At 42.4% G+C, this 21,567-nt stretch overlaps 2 protein-coding genes and 2 long non-coding RNA genes across 5 annotated transcripts in view; all 4 read right to left on the bottom strand.

Moving 5' to 3' along the window:
• The window catches only part of LOC121579390, a 114,649-nt gene that overhangs the window by 2,674 nt on the left and 90,408 nt on the right, over positions 1-21,567 (bottom strand). Inside the window, exons 11-16 of the mRNA XM_041893960.2 lie at positions 2,142-2,206; positions 1,795-2,009; positions 1,348-1,607; positions 1,063-1,188; positions 765-897; positions 650-679 (exon numbers count right to left, since the gene is read on the bottom strand). Coding sequence (XP_041749894.2) covers positions 650-679; positions 765-897; positions 1,063-1,188; positions 1,348-1,607; positions 1,795-2,009; positions 2,142-2,206 — 829 coding nt within the window. The remainder of the gene's footprint in view (positions 1-649; positions 680-764; positions 898-1,062; positions 1,189-1,347; positions 1,608-1,794; positions 2,010-2,141; positions 2,207-21,567) is intronic.
• LOC123485951 lies at positions 7,491-11,013 on the bottom strand. 2 transcript variants are annotated; one of them, XR_006659188.1, is made up of 3 exons: positions 10,971-11,013; positions 7,876-8,049; positions 7,491-7,528 (listed from the first exon to the last, which is right to left on the bottom strand). It is a non-coding gene; the product is annotated as an uncharacterized LOC123485951 (long non-coding RNA). The 2 variants fall into 2 exon arrangements; XR_006659187.1 differs by lacking the exon at positions 10,971-11,013 and adding an exon at positions 8,129-8,172.
• LOC123485949 (protein NLRC3-like) lies at positions 11,224-13,817 on the bottom strand. The gene is made up of 3 exons (XM_045217072.1): positions 13,729-13,817; positions 13,309-13,475; positions 11,224-13,115 (listed from the first exon to the last, which is right to left on the bottom strand). The coding sequence occupies exons 1-3, from the start codon at positions 13,797-13,799 to the stop codon at positions 11,224-11,226; spliced, it is 2,130 nt and encodes a 709-aa protein (XP_045073007.1). The 5' UTR covers positions 13,800-13,817.
• On the bottom strand, positions 14,003-20,996 carry LOC121579427. The gene is made up of 3 exons (XR_006659189.1): positions 20,957-20,996; positions 17,183-17,242; positions 14,003-14,098 (listed from the first exon to the last, which is right to left on the bottom strand). It is a non-coding gene; the product is annotated as an uncharacterized LOC121579427 (long non-coding RNA).

The following is a 21,567-nucleotide window of genomic DNA, read 5'->3' on the forward strand; positions in this document are numbered from 1 at the left end:
CAGAAGGGACTAGGAGACTAGTCAGGATCGAGGGAAAGATGAACTCAGCTAAGTACAGAGAGATCCTTAATGAAAACCTACTCCAGAGCGCTCAGGACCTCAGACTGGGGCCAAGGTTCACCTTCCAACGGGACAACTACCCTAAGCACATAGACAAGACAACGCAGGAGTGGCTTCGGGACAAGTCTCTGAATGTCCTTGAGTGGCCCAGCCAGAGCCCGGACTTGAACCCGATCGAACATCTCTGGAGAGACCTGAAAATAGCTGTGCGGCGACACTCCCCATCCAACCTGACAGAGCTTCTGCAGAGAAGAATGGGAGAAACTCCCCAAATACAGGTGTGCCAAGCTTGTAGCGTCATACCCAAGAAGACTCAAGGCTGTAATCGCTGCCAAAGGTGCTTCAACAAAGTACTGAGTAAAGGGTCTGAATACTTATGTAAATGTGATATTTCAGGTTTTTTTTATGTATACATTTGCAACAATGTCTAAAAACCTGTTTTTGCTTTGTCATTATGGGGTATTTTGTGTAGATTGATGAGGGGAAAAACTATTTTATCCATTTTATAATAAGGCTAACGTAACAAAATGTGGAAAAAGTCAAGGGGTCTGAATACTTTCTGAATGCACTGTAACTCATGTTTACTTACTTGTTGAATGGGTGGCAGTGATGTATTCATCTGAAAGATAAACCAAATGAGGTTATATCACTCTAAATAGCATCTGTTACAAAAGTACAAAGTTATGATTGACATATGCTCCTACCTTGTGATACCACTTCTTTCCATGCAATCCTCTCATCATCATCGAATAACTCCATCTCAATGTTAACCCCTGTCATTTTCACAACCGCCCTGAAAAAGCTTGGTGTGGAGTCTCTATGTATGAGATGAATCTTCTGGAGAGAGATGGAGAGAGCGAGAGAGAGATTGCTTGCAATGTAAACATATGTTTCCCATGCCAACAAAGCCATTTGAATTGAGAGCCATCGAGCGAGAGAGAGCAATGGATAGAAATGTGATTTAAATCTCAGATTCATGTTCTTAGTCTACTAAAACTGTACCGGTGGATTGATGGCGGTAGAACAGGGAATGTTCAGCCTGAAGTAACTATTCAGTTTGAAGGCCTGCTCCGGTCTTGAGATGAGAACCCTTGAAGACCCTTCAGACTTTTCCTGTTGTTTCACAGCCTGCGAAACGAGGCATGAAATACACAACCAGTCAATGTATAGTCTTATTCAAACATTATTCAGAAAACTAGCAACACACTATTATCTTCATGTTATGAGTGTCAACATAAACCGTACCACTGCTTAGTTAAGGTCACCTCTAAAAGAATGGTACCTCACCTGTATTTGGCTGGGGTTACTGGGGAACAGGTATAGGCGTGGAATTAGTGTTTGCTTTTTCACTGACAGATAGAGCATCAGCTCACAGTGGACATCTATGTTCCGCCAAAAGATATAGCTCAGTATAACAGAGATAACTGAGAACTTGGGATGGAGAATTTTGGCATGGAATCTGGTGACCTCATGCACTTCCTCAACAGACACTCCATGTTCCTCTACATGAAGAATCTTCATCTCATTCCTCAGGGAAGGGTTGGTCCCTGAACAACACAATAAAAAGGAGACAGAAAGACAAATATTGGATTATTCATCCAACTAAAACACAAAGAATATGCAGTATCAGATCACAGTAAACTCAAACTCCCAGAATATTCATTCATTCATTCAGGAAGTGAAACTCAGTTACATGGAAATGTATTTCTGAATATTATGTCTATATGGTTTTACCTAAACAGACAAAGTGTGGCAGATGAACTTCCTCCAGTTCACCTAACTCCATAGTGATGTCCAGCAATGGACCACCTTGTCCGTACTGCATGTCTTTCAGAAGTTGACTGTAGGGTTCCCAGTTCCTGAAGTGATACTTCAGAATGACATCTCTGTCACACACCCAGCGGAGCCCAGACACTGTGCACTCATAACGCCCCTTGGGTGTCCTGTGCCTGAGGGCAACAACAGGATATGGTAGAGAGGGTCAATCGTCAAATGGAGAGGTTGGATTAGAAGCCTATTCCCAAAGGTAATGGGGAAATACACTAGCAAATGGAATGAAATGTTAAAAGTAGTTATTTTACCTGAACATTTTCACTCCCTGGACAGTGGAAGTCAAGGGTTCAATCTGAAGCCAGTGTGTGGAGTCCTGAACAAGGACAAGCATGTCAGTTATACATATGGGGCCAGTTTCCTGGACACAGATTGAGTCTAGTGCTGGACTTAAAGCATGCTCAATGGAAGTTTCAATAGAAAGATATTTAAGGTCCAAGACTAGGCTTAATCTTTGTCCGGGAAACTGGCTCATTAAATGAACAAAGTAATTTATCTAATGTATTTATTCAATGTTACATGGAATGCTGGGGATTGATCCAATTAAACTGTCTAATGACAAAATATGACAACAGTTAAAATCCTGCATTCCTACAAGCAGAACACAGGACTGTCTATATCCCAGTATGAATGGTTGGTCAGTACATACCTGGCTTTCAGACTGTGTTTATATTACTAAAGCAGAACACAGGACTGTCTATATCCCAGTATGAATGGTTGGTCAGTACACACCTGGCTTTCAGACTGTGTTTATATTACTAAAGCAGAACACAGGACCGTCTATATCCCAGTATGAATGGTTGGTCAGTACACACCTGGCTTTCAGACTGTGTTTATATTACTAAAGCAGAACACAGGACCGTCTATATCCCAGTATGAATGGTTGGTCAGTACACACCTGGCTTTCAGACTGTGTTTATATTACTAAAGCAGAACACAGGACTGTCTATATCCCAGTATGAATGGTTGGTCAGTACACACCTGGCTTTCAGACTGTGTTTATATTACTAAAGCAGAACACAGGACTGTCTATATCCCAGTATGAATGGTTGGTCAGTACACACCTGGCTTTCAGACTGTGTTTATATTACTAAAGCAGAACACAGGACTGTCTATATCCCAGTATGAATGGTTGGTCAGTACACACCTGGCTTTCAGACTGTGTTTATATTACTAAAGCAGAACACAGGACTGTCTATATCCCAGTATGAATGGTTGGTCAGTACACACCTGGCTTTCAGACTGTGTTTATATTACTAAAGCAGAACACAGGACTGTCTATATCCCAGTATGAATGGTTGGTCAGTACACACCTGGCTTTCAGACTGTGTTTATATTACTAAAGCAGAACACAGGACTGTCTATATCCCAGTATGAATGGTTGGTCAGTACACACCTGGCTTTCAGACTGTGTTTATATTACTAAAGCAGAACACAGGACTGTCTATATCCCAGTATGAATGGTTGGTCAGTACACACCTGGCTTTCAGACTGTGTTTATATTACTAAAGCAGAACACAGGACTGTCTATATCCCAGTATGAATGGTTGGTCAGTACACACCTGGCTTTCAGACTGTGTTTATATTACTAAAGCAGAACACAGGACTGTCTATATCCCAGTATGAATGGTTGGTCAGTACACACCTGGCTTTCAGACTGTGTTTATATTACTAAAGCAGAACACAGGACTGTCTATATCCCAGTATGAATGGTTGGTCAGTACACACCTGGCTTTCAGACTGTGTTTATATTACTAAAGCAGAACACAGGACTGTCTATATCCCAGTATGAATGGTTGGTCAGTACACACCTGGCTTTCAGACTGTGCCTGACTCCTGAAGGTATGTAAAAGTTAGAATTGACATTATGACTTACCTCAACATGGTCACAAGTCTTACAGCTCTGAGGAATCCCTGAAGTCAAAAGTAGTTGTTATTTAAAACGGACAATCTCATGTAATAATGAATTAATAAATATTAAACAGACTTGTAATAAAATGAATGTAAGTGAGCAACAGTCTCAGAATGTACACTCATTATCATACCATAATCTGACATTAGTGTTATATTAATGAATGTTTGTGGAAGCAGGAAACAACATGGTTCTGGTCCATGTTTTGTAGATGTTGGGGGCCTGATTTCTGGTAGATCCCAGGATGAGAGCTTAAAGGTAGAGTCAGCTAAATGATGTCGTACGAGCAGCACCGCAGATATTGTGATGAGCAAGATGCCTGACTTCTCTCTCACACAGTATCTGCCCATGTGCACGGGTTCTCTTCACTCTTACAGTGTGGTAGCCACGGGACCAAAACAGAGAAGTTTAGCATCGCGCTCCAACGCCCTTAGTTGTTGTAGAAGTTTACCCACTATGATGTTTACTTTATGCATCTACATCATATTGCTGACTCTACCTTTAAGTTTGTTTTGACCAAATAGATCATGGTTGTGTTCCTTGCCTTGGACTCAAGAACGCTTTAATCGTATTTTGATTTTAAAACAATTATCAGTTAACACTCACATATCTGGTCTCTGGTGTTCTCAGGTCCAGGCTTGATACAACACTCTCCACCATGGTCTCTGCTGTTGGGAAAGCAGATGGATAGACTGTGATTAAACTAAATACAACTTATAAAGGCTTTATATAGCATACATAGAGTCTTCATAAGCAATACAAAGGGTGTATAAAGGGTGACAGAACCACTCCCTATGTAGGGTGGATTACCAAATGTGACATAACACTATTTCAACTTCCATGGAGTCAATACTGATGGTGACATTACAGGTGACATTGCTTATCTTGATGAAAGCCCCTAGAGACGTGAAGTCACCAGGTATCATTTTAACAGGTTCTGATGCCCTCTTGTGGTTAGAGTGAAACTGACACTACAGTGAGACATAGGAGAGGAAACATCTGTACATCCAACATAACACATTAAAACACACCACTACTACTAATCTAACTGTCTGTAGGTCCAACAGAACACATTAAAACACACCACTACTACTAATCTAACTGTCTGTAGGTCCAACAGAACACATTAAAACACACCACCACTACTAATCTAACTGTCTGTAGGTCCAACAGAACACATTAAAACACACCACTACTACTAATCTAACTGTCTGTAGGTCCAACAGAACACATTAAAACACACCACTACTACTAATCTAACTGTCTGTAGGTCCAACAGAACACATTAAAAACACACCACTACTACTAATCTAACTGTCTGTAGGTCCAACAGAACACATTAAAACACACCACCACTACTAATCTAACTGTCTGTAGGTCCAACAGAACACATTAAAACACACCACTACTACTAATCTAACTGTCTGTAGGTCCAACAGAACACATTAAAACACACCACTACTACTAATCTAACTGTCTGTAGGTCCAACAGAACACATTAAAACACACCACTACTAATCTAACTGTCTGTAGGTCCAACAGAACACATTAAAACACACCACTACTACTAATCTAACTGTCTGTAGGTCCAACAGAACACATTAAAACACACCACCACTACTAATCTAACTGTCTGTAGGTCCAACAGAACACATTAAAACACACCACTACTACTAATCTAACTGTCTGTAGGTCCAATAGAACACATTAAAACACACCACTACTACTAATCTAACTGTCTGTAGGTCCAACAGAACACATTAAAACACACCACTACTACTAATCTAACTGTCTGTAGGTCCAACAGAACACATTAAAACACACCACTACTAATCTAACTGTCTGTAGGTCCAACAGAACACATTAAAACACACCACCATTACTAATCTAACTGTCTGTAGGTCCAACAGAACACATTAAAACACACCACCACTACTAATCTAACTGTCTGTAGGTCCAACAGAACACATTAAAACACACCACTACTAATCTAACTGTCTGTAGGTCCAACAGAACACATTAAAACACACCACCATTACTAATCTAACTGTCTGTAGGTCCAACAGAACACATTAAAACACACCACCACTACTAATCTAACTGTCTGTAGGTCCAACAGAACACATTAAAACACACCACTACTACTATTCTAACTGTCTGTAGGTCCAACAGAACACATTAAAACACACCACTACTACTAATCTAACTGTCTGTAGGTCCAACAGAACACATTAAAACACACCAATACTAATCTAATTGTAGGAATGATTCCAGAGGAAAACACATGATGAAACATTGCTATGACTCACCTTTGAATGTGTTGGTCATCTATCTGACACAGGGTCATTGAGACGGAGGAAACCCCAAACCCAAACCCAAACCCAGGATAGAGGGGTTCAGTGAATGTGGTGTGTTCTGTGTAAAGGTGTGTCAGTGTACCAGAGGAGGACACACTATAGAAGGACAAAGTACCAGCTGGCCAGTCCAGATACACTCCAACTCTGTTAGAAACAGGACCAGGGATGGATCTGCTGACTGTAGCATGGTTAAAGGTATATACACTGTCAGAGCAGAATAAACACCAGGACTTCCTGTTGAATCCAATATAACTGTCCTTCTTCTCTCCCTTACTCTTCGTTCCTTTGTACACCACACCAATGAGAGCCATGTCACCATCCCTCTCCACCTCCCAGTAATAACGAGATCCAGATAAGCCTTCTCTGCAGAGAACTTGGGGAAGATGGTCTTCATAATGCTGCTTCTCCTCCACCCGTGTCACCTTCCTGTTCCCCTCAGACAGTATCAGCTTTGGGTTTGCTGTATTTGGGTCCAGGGTGAGCTGACAGGCATCTGTAGACAAAAGGAGAGTTTAATCAAACCACATCTTCATATAAAATGTTGTTTTGTAGGTAGAGAACAAGTATTGATTAGTTACTATGTTACTGTAGTTCTGAATATGTAGTTAATTAGGATTGAAGAGACTTACATTTCCTCAGCCCTGGTTTCAGCCTGAACTCTCCACCATGATCCACACTGTAGGAGAAACAGGTTATTGACTGTCAAATACCTAATAAAGCAGTCAACATTTAAACCATATTGTTGTGTTCTGGTGCACTATCCAAGTTCATTACTAGAGACATACAGGTATTCTATCCTACCTACTGCATACAGAACAGAGTACAATTCATTACTAGAGAAATACAGGTATTCTATCCTACCTACTGCATACAGAACAGAGTACAATACATTACTAGAAACATACAGGTATTCTATCCAACCTACTCCATTCAGAACAGAGTACAATTCATTACTAGAGACATACAGGTATTCTAGCCTACCTACTGCATACAGAACAGAGTACAATTCCAACAGGATATCAGAGATGCAGAAGAAGAGTATTCATGTGGTGATGATGTATGCTGTGTTGGAGTGCTAAGCCTGCTGGGTAAACGTCCCCTTAATTCTACCATCATGTCCTCATGTTACTGAACCTACTACACTACATAGGACACAACCACTGCTCACACTATTAGGACATCTATTCTGACTTACTTCAGCTTCATCAGTTTATCTGTGGGATCCACCAGAGCAGCTGAAAGCAGTCCCCCTGCAGAGTCTCCTGGGTGATTGTAGCTCAGGTCCAGCTCTTTCAGGTGGGAGGGGTTTGACCTCAGAGCTGAAGACAGAGCAGCACAGCCCTCCTCTGTGACCAGACAGCCAGACAGCCTACAGAGAGACACAACAGCTGTCTAGGTTGGTGGACTGGTGTCAATCATCTTGTAGGACACCCATATATTTGCCCATGACACAAACATTGTGATGAAACATTAGATTTTTGTTTTACTAAGCTCAGTACCGACCTGACTGAAACAGCTGTACATACCCCAGTGTGTGTAGTTTACAGTCTGGATCCTCCAGTCCAGCAGAGGGCAGTGTAACTCAGCTCAGTACCGACCTGACTGAAACAGCTGTACATACCCCAGTGTGTGTAGTTTACAGTCTGGATCCTCCAGTCCAGCAGAGGGCAGTGTAACTCAGCTCAGTACCGACCTGACTGAAACAGCTGTACATACCCCAGTGTGTGTAGTTTACAGTCTGGATCCTCCAGTCCAGCAGACAGCAGTGTAACTCCTGAGTCCTGCAGGTCATTGTCTCTCAGCTCCAGTTGTTTCAGTTGTGAGTTGGGTGAACTCAGGACTGAGGCCAGATCTGAACAGCAACCCTCTGTCAGACCACACTGACCTAGACTAGAGGACAGAAGAGCGCATGATTAACAAATGTCTGAAACATCCACATAATAACTCATACTGAATAAAGTTAACTCACACTAGTGTCTGTATGTTGCAGAGTGGACTGGTTAGTCCAACACAGAGCAGCTCCACTCCTCTGTCTCCCAGGTCATTGTATCTGAGGTCCAGTTCTCTCAGGGGGGAGTTTGGTGTCTGCAGAGCTGAAGCCAGAGTCTCACAGGATTCATATGTGAGTTTACAGTCAGACAGTCTGGAGAGAGGAAATATAGTGATACACTGTTAAATATGCAAAGCTTTAAGAATAATGAGATGCATTAAGATAATAACAGAAGGACACATGATTAACCAATGTTAAAAACATACTAACTCACTCAAGATATTTACCTTAGTTTTATATATGTTATGTATGTTTCTGGATATGTCCCAAAATGTTAAAATAATGTTAAAAACATACACATACTAACTATACTGAACAGAAATATAAACCCAACATGTAAAGTGTTGGTCCCACGTTTCATGAGCTGAAATAAAATATCCCAGATATGTTCCATACGCACAAAAGCTTATTTCTCTCAAATGTTGTGCATAAATTTGTTTAGATCCCTGTTAGTGAGCATTTCTCCTTTGTTAAGATAATCCATTTTGTTAAGATAATCCATTCACCTGACAGGTGTGGTATATCAAGAAGCTGATTAAACTGCATGATCATTACACAGGTGCACCTTGTGCTGGGGACAATAAAAGGCCACTCTGAAATGTACAGTTTTGTCACACAACACAATGCCACAGATGTGTCAAGTTTTGAGGGAGCGTGCAATTGGCATGATGACTGCAGGAATGTCCACCAGAGCTGTTGCTAGAGAATTTTATGTTAATTTCTCTTCCATAAACTGCCTTCAACATCGTTTTAGAGAATTTGGCAGTACATCCTACCGGCCTCACAATCACAGACTAACCACGCCAGCCCAGGACCTCCACATCCGGCTTCTTCACCTGCAGGATGGTCTGAGACAAGCCACCAGGACAGCTGATTTAACTGTGGGTTTTCACAACCGAATACTTTCTGCACAAACTGTCAGAAACCGTCTCAGGGAAGCTCATCTGCGTGCTCGTCATCCTCACCAGGGTCTTGACCTGACTGCAGTTTGGCGTCGTAACCGACTTCTGTGGGCAAATGCTCACCTTCGATGGCCACTGGCACACTGGAGAAGTGTGCTCTTCACGGATGAATCCCGGTTTCAACTGTACCGGGAAGATGGCAGAAAGCGTGTATGGCGTCGTGATGGCATTGTGTGGACGAGCGGTTTGCTGATTTCAACGTTGTGAACAGAGTGCCCCATGGTGGCGGTGGGGTTATGGTATGGGCAGGCATAAGCTACGGACAATGAACACAATCGCATTTTATCGATGGGAATTAGAATGCACAGAGATACCGTGACGAGATCCTGAGGCCCATTGTCGTGCCATTCAACCGCCGCCATCACCTCATGTTTCAGTATGATAATGCACGGCCCCATGTCGCAAGGATCTGTATACAATTCCTGGAAGCTGAAAATGTCCCAGTTCTTCCATGGACTGCATACTCACCAGACATGCATGTTTGGGATGCTCTGGATCGACGTGTACGACAGCGTCTTCCAGTTCCCGGCAGTTTCCAGCAACTTCGCACAGCCATTGAAGAGGAGTGGGACAACATTCCACAGGCCACAATCAACAGCCTGATCAACTCTATGTGAAGGAGACGTGTCGCGCTGCATGAGGCAAATGGTGGTCACACCAGATAAGGACTGGTTTTCTGATACACACCCATACTTATTTTTTTAAAGGTATCTGTGACCAACAGATGCATATCTGAATTCCCATTTATGTGAAATCCATAGATTAGGGCCTAATGAATTTATTTCAATTGACTGATTTCCTCATTTGAACTGTAACTCAGTAAAACCTTTGAAATGGTTGCATGTTGCATTTATATTTTTGTTCAGTATACAGTACATACATAATATATAAACACTCACAGTGGATACTGAAGATATTTAACTCACACTAGTGTCTGTATGTTGCGGAGTGGACTGGTTAGTCCAACACAGAGCAGCTCCACTCCTCTGTCTCCCAGGTCATTGCAGCTGAGGTCCAGTTCTCTCAGGGGGGAGTTTGGTGTCTGCAGAGCGGAGGCCAGAGTCTCACAGGATTCATATGTGAGTTCACAGCGATCCAGTCTGGAGAGAGGAGATATAGTGATACACTGTTAAATATGCAAAGCTTTAAGAATAATGAGATGCATTAAGACAATAACAAAAGGACACATGATTAACCAATGTTAAAAACATACTAACTCACTCAAGACATTTAACCTTAGTTTGATATATTTATCACATTTTATGTATGTTTCTGCATATTTACCAATACGTTCAAATAATGTTTAAAACATACACATAATAACTCATACTGAATAAAGTTAACTCACACAAGTGTCTGTATGTTGCAGAGTGGACTGGTTAGTCCAACACAGAGCAGCTCCACTCCTCGGTCTCCCAGGTAATTGTATCCGAGGTCCAGTTCTCTCAGGGGGGAGTTTGGTGTCTGCAGAGCTGAGGCCAGAGTCTCACAGGATTCATATGTGAGTTCACAGCCAGCCAGTCTGGAGAGAGGAGATATAGTGATACACTGATAAATATGCAAAGCTTTAAGAATAATGAGATGCATTAAGACAATAACAGAAGGACACATGATTAACCAATGTTAAAAACATACTAACTCACTCAAGATATTTAACCTTAGTTTGATATATTTATCACATTTTATGTATGTTTCTGCATATTTACCAAGATGTTCAAATAATGTTAAAAACATACACATACTAACTACATACATAATATATAAACACTCACAGTAGATACTGAAGATAGTTAACTCACACTAGTGTCTGTATGTTGCAGAGTGCACTGGTTAGTCCAACACAGAGCAGCTTCACTCCTCTGTCTTCCAGGTCATTGTAGCTGAGGTCCAGTTCTCTCAGGGGGGAGTTTGGTGTCTGCAGAGCTGAAGCCAGAGTCTCACAGGATTCATCTGTGAGGTCACAGTGATCCAGTCTGGAGAGAGGAGATCATCTGTTAGATATACAAATCCTTCAGAATAATGATACTGTATACATCAACTCAATAGTAGAACTTACAGTGCTCTCTTGCAGGTTTTCACTACCGGCAGCAACCTCTGATAACCTTCCTCTGATGTGGTGTATGTCTTCAGGTCAAACTCCTCCAGCACCTCCTCTGACATCAGTAACAGGTAGGCCAGGGCTGAACATTGGTGAAGTTCTAGGTCTGTTTCTGAAAGAGTTCCTGATCGCAGGGAGGTTTGCATTTCTTCAACTAGAGAGTTGGCACCAAGTTCATTCAGACAGTGGAACAAGTTGATGATCCTTTCTGGTGAGGATTCCCTTTCGATCTTGTCTGAAAGGTACCTGACTGTTCTCTCGACTGTTTCCTCATTGCTCTGTGTTGTACTTCCTGTCTGTGTCAGAAGGCCTCGTAACAGATTCTGATTGGACTCCAGTGAGAGGCCCAGAAGGAAGCGGAGGAACAGGTCCAGGTGTCCATTCTCACTCTTCAAGGCCTGGTCCACTGCTCTCCTGTGTAAGTCATACAACGGGTCTGACTTCATGTCTCTGTCCTGTTGTGTGATGACATTTTGGAGTAGGGTTGGAGTGGCTTCTTCATCATAGTCATCGTCAGAGGAATCATCATCACTATCACTAGTGACTGCTTTGGGGGGGAAAACATTTTCCTTCTTGTCCAGACATGATTCTAAAGCATGCACTGCTGCTAGAAACTCCTGCATGCTCAGATGCACAAAGCTGTAGACCTTCTCTTGGTTCAGCCCAGATTCTTCTTTAAAGATCTCTGTACACAATGCTGAGTACTCTGATGCCTCTGTGACATCAAGGCCACACTCTCTCAGGTCCTCCTCATAGAAGATCAGGTTGCCCTTCTGCAGCTGTTGGAAAGCCAGCTTTGCCAGTTTCAGGATCATCTCTTTGTCTGACTGAGACAGTTCCTTTGGGTTTGTCTCTGTGGCTTTGTTGTACTTCTTGTTCTTCACAGTGATTTGGATGAGCGTGAAGTGTGTGAACATCTGGGTCAGAGTTTTGGGGACTTCATCCTTCTCTGCCTCTTTCAGCATAATCTCAAGGACAGTGGCTGATATCCAACAGAAGACTGGCATGTGGCACATGATGTGGAGGCTCCTTGATGTCTTCATGTGTTTGATGATTTCATTGGCCAGATTCTGATCTGTGATTTTCTTCCTGAAGTACTCCTCCTTCTGTGGATCATTGAACCCTCGTACCTCTGTCACCTGGTCAACACACTCAGGAGGGATCTGATTGGCTGCTGCAGGCCGTGAGGTTATCCAGAGGAGAGCAGAGGGAAGCAGATTCCCCTTGATGAGGTTTGTCAGCAGCACGTCCACTGAGGTTGGCTTCGTGACATCACAGCACCTCTCATTGTTTTTGAAGTCTAGAGGAAGTCGACACTCATCCAGACCATCAAAAATGAAAACAGTTTTGGTTTCACCATCTTCAATGTTGTCAATCTCTTTCAGCTCTGAGAAGTAGTGGGAAAGAAGTTGCATCAGACTGTATTGGTCCTTTTTCAGGTTCAGATCACGGAAAGGAAGAGGAAACATGAAATGAACGTCCTGATTTGCTTTTCCCTCTGCCCAGTCAAGGATGACCTTCTGCACAGAGACTGTTTTTCCAATGCCAGCGATTCCTTTTGTCAGCACAGTTCTGATAGGTTTGTCTTGTCCAGGTAAAGGCTTGAAGATGTCGTTGCATTTGATTGGTGTCTCTTGTGTGGTTTGTTTCTTGGATGCCATCTCTATCTGTCTCACCTCATGTTCATAATTGACCCCTCCACTTCCACCCTCTGTGATGTAGAGCTCTGTGTAGACGTCCTTTAACAGACTTTGGTTTCCATGGTGTTCAATTCCTTCAGATATGTGTTGATACTTGTGTTTCAGTTTAGCCTTAATGTCTTGTTGGACTGTCAGAAGAGTTTGACCTGTAGGAAAACAATGAGAGTTGGGACTCATAAGTTCATGTGTGTGTGTGTGTGTGTGTGTGTGTGTGTGTGTGTGTGTGTGTGTGTGTGTGTGTGTGTGTGTGTGTGTGTGTGTGTGTGTGTGTGTGTGTGTGTGTGTGTTAGAGGGGCCTTTGTCCCGTTCTTTGTAATATTGTATGAAACATAGTCTTACTTCTTCTGTCCAGAAGGTTGTGTGTGATCTTTAATGCATCCTCACTGTCCAAACTCTCCACTTCCTTATTGTCATCTGGTAATGGTTCCTGGCTGAAAGCAGGTGGCTGATCACTCTTCATTGATAACAGGCTGGGGGCAGGTGACTCTGCTCTGGGCTTCTGGACACTGAACAAAACAGGGAGGCAGATCACCTCATCAATATATCATCAGTACCTCATCTACATCATTTCAACAACTGTATAGCTGAACTCATAGAAGTCCTGATGTTTCTTTATAAAGCGACAGTCTGCAATTGGTAAATCGGTTTGGGGACTTTTAAATTAATGATGTAGAACTACATTTGATGTAATTTGGGAAAACTTTTCCCTTTAGTTTTATATCTTTAAGAGAACTGTATATTTTACATGTAATCTCTTACCTCTTAGAACTGGTGTCTTGAGTCATTTTAGAGGCAGTGGTCCCCTCCTCTCTCTCCCCAGAGAGACTCATTTTAGAGGCAGTGGTCCCCTCCTCTCTCTCCCCCAGAGAGACTCATTTTAGAGGCAGTGGTCCCCTCCTCTCTCTCCCCCAGAGAGACTCATTTTAGAGGCAGTGGTCCCCTCCTCTCTCTCCCCAGAGAGACTCATTTTAGAGGCAGTGGTCTCCTCTTCTCTCTCCCCAGAGAGACTCATTTTAGAGGCAGTGGTCCCCTCCTCTCTCTCCCCAGAGAGACTCATTTTAGAGGCAGTGGTCCCCTCCTCTCTCTCCCCAGAGAGACTCATTTTAGATGTAAGTCACAGCTCACTCAGCTACAATAAGAAATAACAGAACAGTCAATATTTCTGAACATTGTTGAAGAACCATTAACAATGACAACACTTTTACTGTCTGTGGTCAAAGTTCAAACAGAGACTTCCTGTTGCATTTAAACATGCACAGTTAATTTGATTTGATTTGACTTGGATCCCCATAACAACAGCTAGTCTACCTCGGGTAAACACAACTAAAAATACGTTACAGCTTAGATTGACAGACATTATAAACATTTACCAAGTAGACATTACAGACAGTTAAAATAGTTGACAGGTATTTATTCTATACCAAAGGAAGCCAGGCTATAATGTATCTTTCGTCTCTCTGTGCTTCATAATTGTCCTTTAATTCGCAAGAGGCTGAATGTATCTCACAGGAGAAAGCATCCGAGCGAGCTAAACAGCGCCCCTCTGTCTCTCTATGTGTAGGCCATCTATCTGATGCTGTCTGGTCCAAACGAGTATGACATTGTTGCCCGTAGCATTGAAGACAAGGGAAGCCTGCGAGCATTTGGCCTTTGATTTAAAAGCTCTGTATGACAGAGTGATAGACCGTGTACTGTATGACAGAGTGATAGACCGTGTACTGTATGACAGAGTGATAGACCGTGTACTGTATGACAGAGTGATAGACCGTGTACTGTATGACAGAGTGATAGACCGTGTACTGTATGACAGAGTGATAGACCGTGTACTGTATGACAGAGTGATAGACCGTGTACTGTATGACAGAGTGATAGACCGTGTACTGTATGACAGAGTGATAGACCGTGTACTGTATGACAGAGTGATAGACCGTGTACTGTATGACAGAGTGATAGACCGTGTACTGTATGACAGAGTGATAGACCGTGTACTGTATGACAGAGTGATAGACCGTGTACTGTATGACAGAGTGATAGACCGTGTACTGTATGACAGAGTGATAGACCGTGTACTGTATGACAGAGTGATAGACCGTGTACTGTATGACAGAGTGATAGACCGTGTACTGTATGACAGAGTGATAGACCGTGTACTGTATGACAGAGTGATAGAGCGTGTACTGTATGACAGAGTGATAGACCATTTTGTCAACATGAAAGAGAGGAGGATGTCATTGGCGTTTCTCTACAAGTAGGGTGAGAGGTAGAGGGAGGGAGGGAGGAGAGAGGGAGAGGTGGGAGGAGAGAGGGAGAGGTGGAGTGAGGGTGGAGTGAGGTTGGAGGGAGGGAGGGAGGGGGGGTGGAGGGAGGGAGGGAGGGGGGGTGGAGAGAGGGAGGGGTTGGAGGGAGGGAGGGAGGAGAGGTGTAGATTGAGCATAGTGCAATATCAAAAGTAGTGCACTATATAGGGAAAAGGGTGTCATTTGAGAGTACGTACTCTATACACTGTGTAGTAACATAGGACCTTAGAGCTTATTGACATAGGATCTGTCTCTCTCTCTAACACACACACACACACACACACACACACACACACCTTAACAGAGGTGACTACACTGCATTTACAACTTGCGGTAACTCTCTGTGGTTCTAAATCAATAGTTGTTTAGTGATCAGAAACATTAACTTGCTTGACCATGATGTAGGTCATGTAACTGTCTGTTACATAAAATATGCTTTGTGGACTTAACCGGACAGAAGTTGCTCTCTGGTTTTGTGATAAAACAAAGGTGTGGTTGAATTTATTCTCCCACTGTGTCTTCTTATTGTCTCGGCCTTTAGGCCTAAAGCCTATATCAGGGTCACAAGGCATATGAATTAACAGGTTATAGAGCAAAACAAATATTACAACACATAGATTGTATTGTATTTTTCTGTCTTCCCCAGTGATTTTACGCACGCACCTCTACTGGTGTGACCTCATAATAGGCGTGGATGCAATTTGGACCCCCAAGCTTTAGGCTTCTGTAGGACTGAACCTGCCGAGTTGATGTATGAGCTTCGGAATGTTTTAATTATAGGCTATGCCCAGGCTTTTCTCCGTTTATTTTACAAGTTGTATCATGTTAAATATCAGCCACTATCGAGAACCACCGTCAGTAAAACCCACATACATTTATAACTGTCACTTTAGTGTTCGTTTTCTTCCATTTGTAGCTTACATTTAGCATCATTCCATTCTGTTTCCCTTTCTTTCCTCTGTCACGTCAGTTGTTCCTGAGGGTCGTTAGCATTAGGCTAACGTTGTGCAAGAATTTAGGACATGTAGCCTGTTTGAATCATTATGGAACTCAGACCACACGTAGCAGGTTAAACCTGTAGCCTGGTTCACGGTTCACGACGACTGAACCGGTTTCATACAGTTCCATGATTAGTGAGAATTAGGGTAAATGTATAGGACCCCCCTATTCAACCCCTATTGTACACTTTTTTTCCATCTTCCAATATTTCTGAATAGAAACTATGAGCAGTGCGTAGGAAAGGCGTAATTTCATAAGTTGGAATAGTGCCCTTAGTGAATACACACATGCACTGCTTGACTTCACATGAGGTGCCAACAGTTTATCTCGTCGGTTGCACCCGGGCTTGTATTCAGGTGTGCCGACAACGATGCGGAACATTACGCAACAGTGCGCTGGCCAAGTTATATGAAGCGTACAGCACTGAGCAAAACGGACCACAGCCTTTCTGATCGGTGTCGCCAGAAAGCATTTTCAACTTGAACTTTGATTTATCCCAACATTTAAATAGTTTCTATGTCTATTGTTGCACGTCATTTTTACTTGACTGACTTGTCGAAACAGACTATTTTCTTTAGTGACAGCTTTACATAATTCCGATGCACGTCTTTCTAACGCAGTTTCGACATGTGGATAATAATCACGATAATGTGATGTCAATCGCCTTTACCATTAATACCCTACCTCATAGCCCTGTAGCCTATAACATCACATCACATTGGATCATATTGATTAGGCTAAGCAATATGAATCAACACCAATGTACAGTAAAATTATCATTCTTGAAAGTTGAAATCAGTATTGTATTAACTTTACATTTCTGTAGATGTCTTACCCCTAAATCATCTGTCTCTCTATGATAGCCTAACTTCTCCAGAACACTTTTCTACATTAAATTGTAAAAGAAAGCTACAAACCTCCGATGTTTTTGTCTTCTACCTGTAAGGTCCATTTCTTCCTCTACTTCCTGATACTACCTATGTTGGGACATGAGGTGGAGGGAGGGGAGAGGTAGAGGGAGGGAGGGAGGAGAGAGGGAGAGGTGGGGGGAGAGAGGGAGAGGTGGAGTGGAGGGAGGAGAGGTGGAGAGAAGGAGGGAGGGGAGGTGGAGATTGAGCATAATGCAATATCAAAAGTAGTGCACTATATAGGGAAAAGGGTGTCATTTGAGAGTACGTACTCTATACACTGTGTAGTAACACAGGACCTTAGAGCTTATTGACATAGGATCTGTCTCTCTCTCTAACACACACACACACACACACCCACACAGAGACACACACACACACACACACACACACACACACACACACACACACACACACACACACACACACACACACACACACACACACACACACAGAGAGACACACACACAGAGACACACACACACACACAGAGAGACACACACACACACACACAGAGACACACACACACACACACACACACACACACACACACACAGACACACACACAGACACACACACAGACACACACACACACACACACACACACACACACAGACACACACACACACATACCTTAACAGAGGTGACTACACTGCATTTACAACTTGCGGTAACTCTCTGTGGTTCTAAATCAATAGTTGTTTAGTGATCGGAAACATTAACTTGCTTGACCATGATGTAGGTCATGTAACTGTCTGTTACATAGAATATGCATTGTGGACTTAACCGGACAGAAGTTGCTCTCTGGTTTTGTGATAAAAACAAAGGTGTGGTTGAATTTATTCTCCCACTGTGTCTTCTTATTGTCTCGACCTTTAGACCTAAAGCCTATATCAGGGTCACAAGGCATATGAATTAACAGGTTATAGAGCAAAAAACATTATTACAACACATAGATTGTATTGTATTTTTCTGTCTTCCCCAGTGATTTTACGCACGCACCTCTACTGGTGTGACCTCATAATAGGCGTGGATGCAATTTGGACCCCCCAAGCTTTAGGCTTCTGCAGGACTGAACCTGCCGAGTTGATGTATGAGCTTCGGAATGTTTTACAGTTTTTTACAATCACTTTGGCACTAATTTCAGAACCTTGACGTCATTTTTCAAAACTCTAGACACAAAACTCACAACCAATGATCAAAATGCAAATTTTTCAAAACTCTAACACTTTTTTCAATTGCTTGGATACAATACACATAAAACTAAGATCATTTGTTCATTTAACAAAAGTCACCTGTTCAATATGACACAACTTAATATCAAAGTACTACTATTTCAAAAGGCAATTCACACATTACATTTCAGATGAGTGTCTACTCATTTCATTACAATTATCCAACTATCAATTGATACAACTGCTCAAAATGATAAGTAACTGTTGCATTACTCTTAATGCATAGTTGTATGGAAACAGACAAACAATATTCCATGTTTAGATCATGAAAGTTTCAAAGTAACGAGATTCATTGTCACCAATTAGCGTGGAGCATGAACCAATTAGACTACATTATCTATGGATGTAATATTTCATCATCATTCTTTATCAGACACCGTTTCTATGGTCCCCTTGTAACCTTCCTTGATGAGCTCGATTAGGTCTGTAGAGCTGATGGCGTGACCTATGTCATCGTGTGGGATAATGTCAGGTTCCACCATGCTCATATGATGCAAGCATGGTTTCAGGCCCATGCACAATTGACCACCCTGTATTTACCCCCCATACTCTCCTTTCCTTAACCCGATTAAGGAATATTTCTCCACATGGAGATGGAAGGTTTATGATAGGCGCCCTCATGAATAAGTCACTCTTCTCCAGGCCATGGATGACGCATGCAATGACATCACGGCAGACCAGTGTCAGGCCTGGATTCGCCATGGCCAAAGGTTTTTTCCAAGATGTTTGGCTAATGAAAACATCCATTGTGATGTAGATGAGAACCTGTGGCCAAAACCACAAGACAGAGTTGATGAACATGTAGAAGTACAGTAATCACTCCTATGTTTTGCTTTTTACAGTACAAGCAAGCAAGTTGATGTTTTACAGTACTGTATTGTTTTTCATCAATATATTTCAGATTTTGTTCAATGATTCCACTGTGTCTGTGGTATTCTCTCTACTACTGTAGTACTTTTACAGGGATGTATTTACATGTAGTACCATAATGAAACATGTATCACCTATTTTGTACTACAATATTTAATGATTGTACGAACAATGACACAGTGAAACTATCGGTTGCTTGTGTGTGGGTGATCTAAATTAACGTTTCATTGGTATTTCACAATAAATTTGTATTTTGAATCAATGATTGTGCAAGTGTAAGATTTCTTTAAAGATATGAATGCACAATGCAATGTTTTGAACATTGGACAGCCTGTGTTACAAGTGATGACCGTTTTGAGTTTTGTGTCTAGAGTTTTGAAAAGTGACGTCAAGGTTCTGAAATTAGTGCCAAAGTGATTGTAAAAAACTGTAATTATAGGCTATGCCCGGGCTTTTCTCCGTTTATTTTACAAGTTGTATCATGTTAAATATCAGCCACTATCGACAGCAACCATCAGTAAAACCCGCATACATTTATAACTGTCACTTTAGTGTTCGTTTTCTTCCATTTGAAGCATAGATTTTGCATCATTTTTGCATCGTGTGTAAAGGTTCTCCAAACCAGTTTTTTTATGATTCATACATACTTTCCTAACCCTAAAATGTGCCTAAATAATCTACAAAATCCGAGTATTTTTTATATTCTCAACCCGTTCTCTCGATGTATTCTAGTCTGTCGACAACAATCTAATTAAAGGTACACCGTCCTTAAAGGCTTAAAATGTATGTACTGAAAACGCTATTTAATGAAAACTCCACCAGAAAATCTGTCGGCCAGCAAGTGGGAGTGTTTTCAGCGGTTGAATTACATTTATTCAGCGCACGCAAAGGGAACCACGCCTGCAAAGCCCGTTATGCAACTTAATAAGGTAAAGTGTGAATAGAAACGATGAGCAGTGCGTAGGGAAAGGCGTGCATAAGAAAGGCGTATTTTCATAAATTGGAATAGTGCCCTTAGTGAATACACCCATGCACTGCTCGAGTTCACATGAGGTGCGATCAGTTTATCTCGTCCGTTGCACCGGGGCAGGTATTCAGAAGAAAGGTGTGCCGACAACGATTGAACCAGTGGGTAACATTACGCAACGGTGCGCCGGCCAAGTTATATCGAGCGCACAGCAGTGAGCAAAACGGACCACCACCTTTCTGATCCATGTCGCCAGAAAGCATTTTCAACTTGAACTTTGATTTATCCCAACATTTATTTAGTTTCTATGCTATTGTTGCACGTCATTTTTACTTGACTGACTTGTCGAAACAGACTATTTTCTTTATTTAGTGACATCTTTACATAATTCCGATGCACGTCTTCTAACGTTGTTTCATCACGCGGATAATAATCACGATAATGTGCTGTCAGTCGCCTTTACCAATAATACCCTACCTCATAGCCCTGTAGCCTATAACATCACATCACATTGGATCATATTGATTAGGCTAATTAATATGAATCAACACCAATATAAGACTAAACTCATCATTCTTGAAAGTTGAAATCAGTATTGTATTAACTTTATAATTCTGCAGACGTCTTACCCTTAAATCATCTGTCTCTCTATGATAGCCTAAGTTCTCCAGAACACTTTTCTACATTAAATTGTAAAAGAAAGCTACAGACCTCTGATGTTTTTGTCTTCTCCCTGTAAAGTCAATTTCTTCCTCTACTTCCTTATACTTCCTATGTTGGGACATGAGGTGGAGGGAGGGGAGAGGTAGAGGGAGAGGTGTCGAGAGGGAGGGAGGAAGAGAGAGGGAGAGGTGGAGGGAGGGAGGGAGAGGTGGAGGTGGCGAGAGGGAGAGGTGGAGGGAGGGAAAGAGGTGGAGGGAGGGAGGGAGGGAGGGAGGGAGGGAGGAGACAGGGAGAGGTGGAGGGAGGGAGGGAGGAGACAGGGAGAGTTGGGGGGAGGGAGGAGTGTGGGAGAGGTGGGGGGAGAGAGGAAGAGGTGGGGGGGATGGGAGGGAGGGTGGGTGGAGGGATGGAGGGGGTGGAGGGAGGGAGGTAGGGAGAGAGGGGTGGAGAGAGGGATGGAGAGAGGGAGGGAGAGGTGGAGATTGAGCATAGTGCAATATCAAAAGTAGTGCACTATATAGGGAAAAGGGTGTCATTTGAGAGTACGTACTCTATACACTGTGTAGTAACATAGGACCTTAGAGCTTATTGACATAGGATCTGTCTCTCTCTCTAACACACACACACAGAGACACACACACACACACACACACACACAG

This window comes from Coregonus clupeaformis, unplaced genomic scaffold, assembly GCF_020615455.1.
Source record: "Coregonus clupeaformis isolate EN_2021a unplaced genomic scaffold, ASM2061545v1 scaf0906, whole genome shotgun sequence".
NCBI lineage: Eukaryota > Metazoa > Chordata > Actinopteri > Salmoniformes > Salmonidae > Coregonus > Coregonus clupeaformis.

Bases quoted from the DNA above. Each gene is read 5' to 3' on its own strand.
- LOC123485949 (XM_045217072.1), bottom strand. From the start codon at position 13,799: ATGAGTCTCTCTGGGGAGAGAGAGGAGGGGACCACTGCCTCTAAAATG. The intron at 13,476-13,728 runs GTAAGAGATTAC...TGTTTTGTTCAG, and splicing joins CAAGACACCAGTTCTAAGAG to TGTCCAGAAGCCCAGAGCAG. The intron at 13,116-13,308 runs GTAAGACTATGT...GTTTTCCTACAG, and splicing joins CAACCTTCTGGACAGAAGAA to GTCAAACTCTTCTGACAGTC.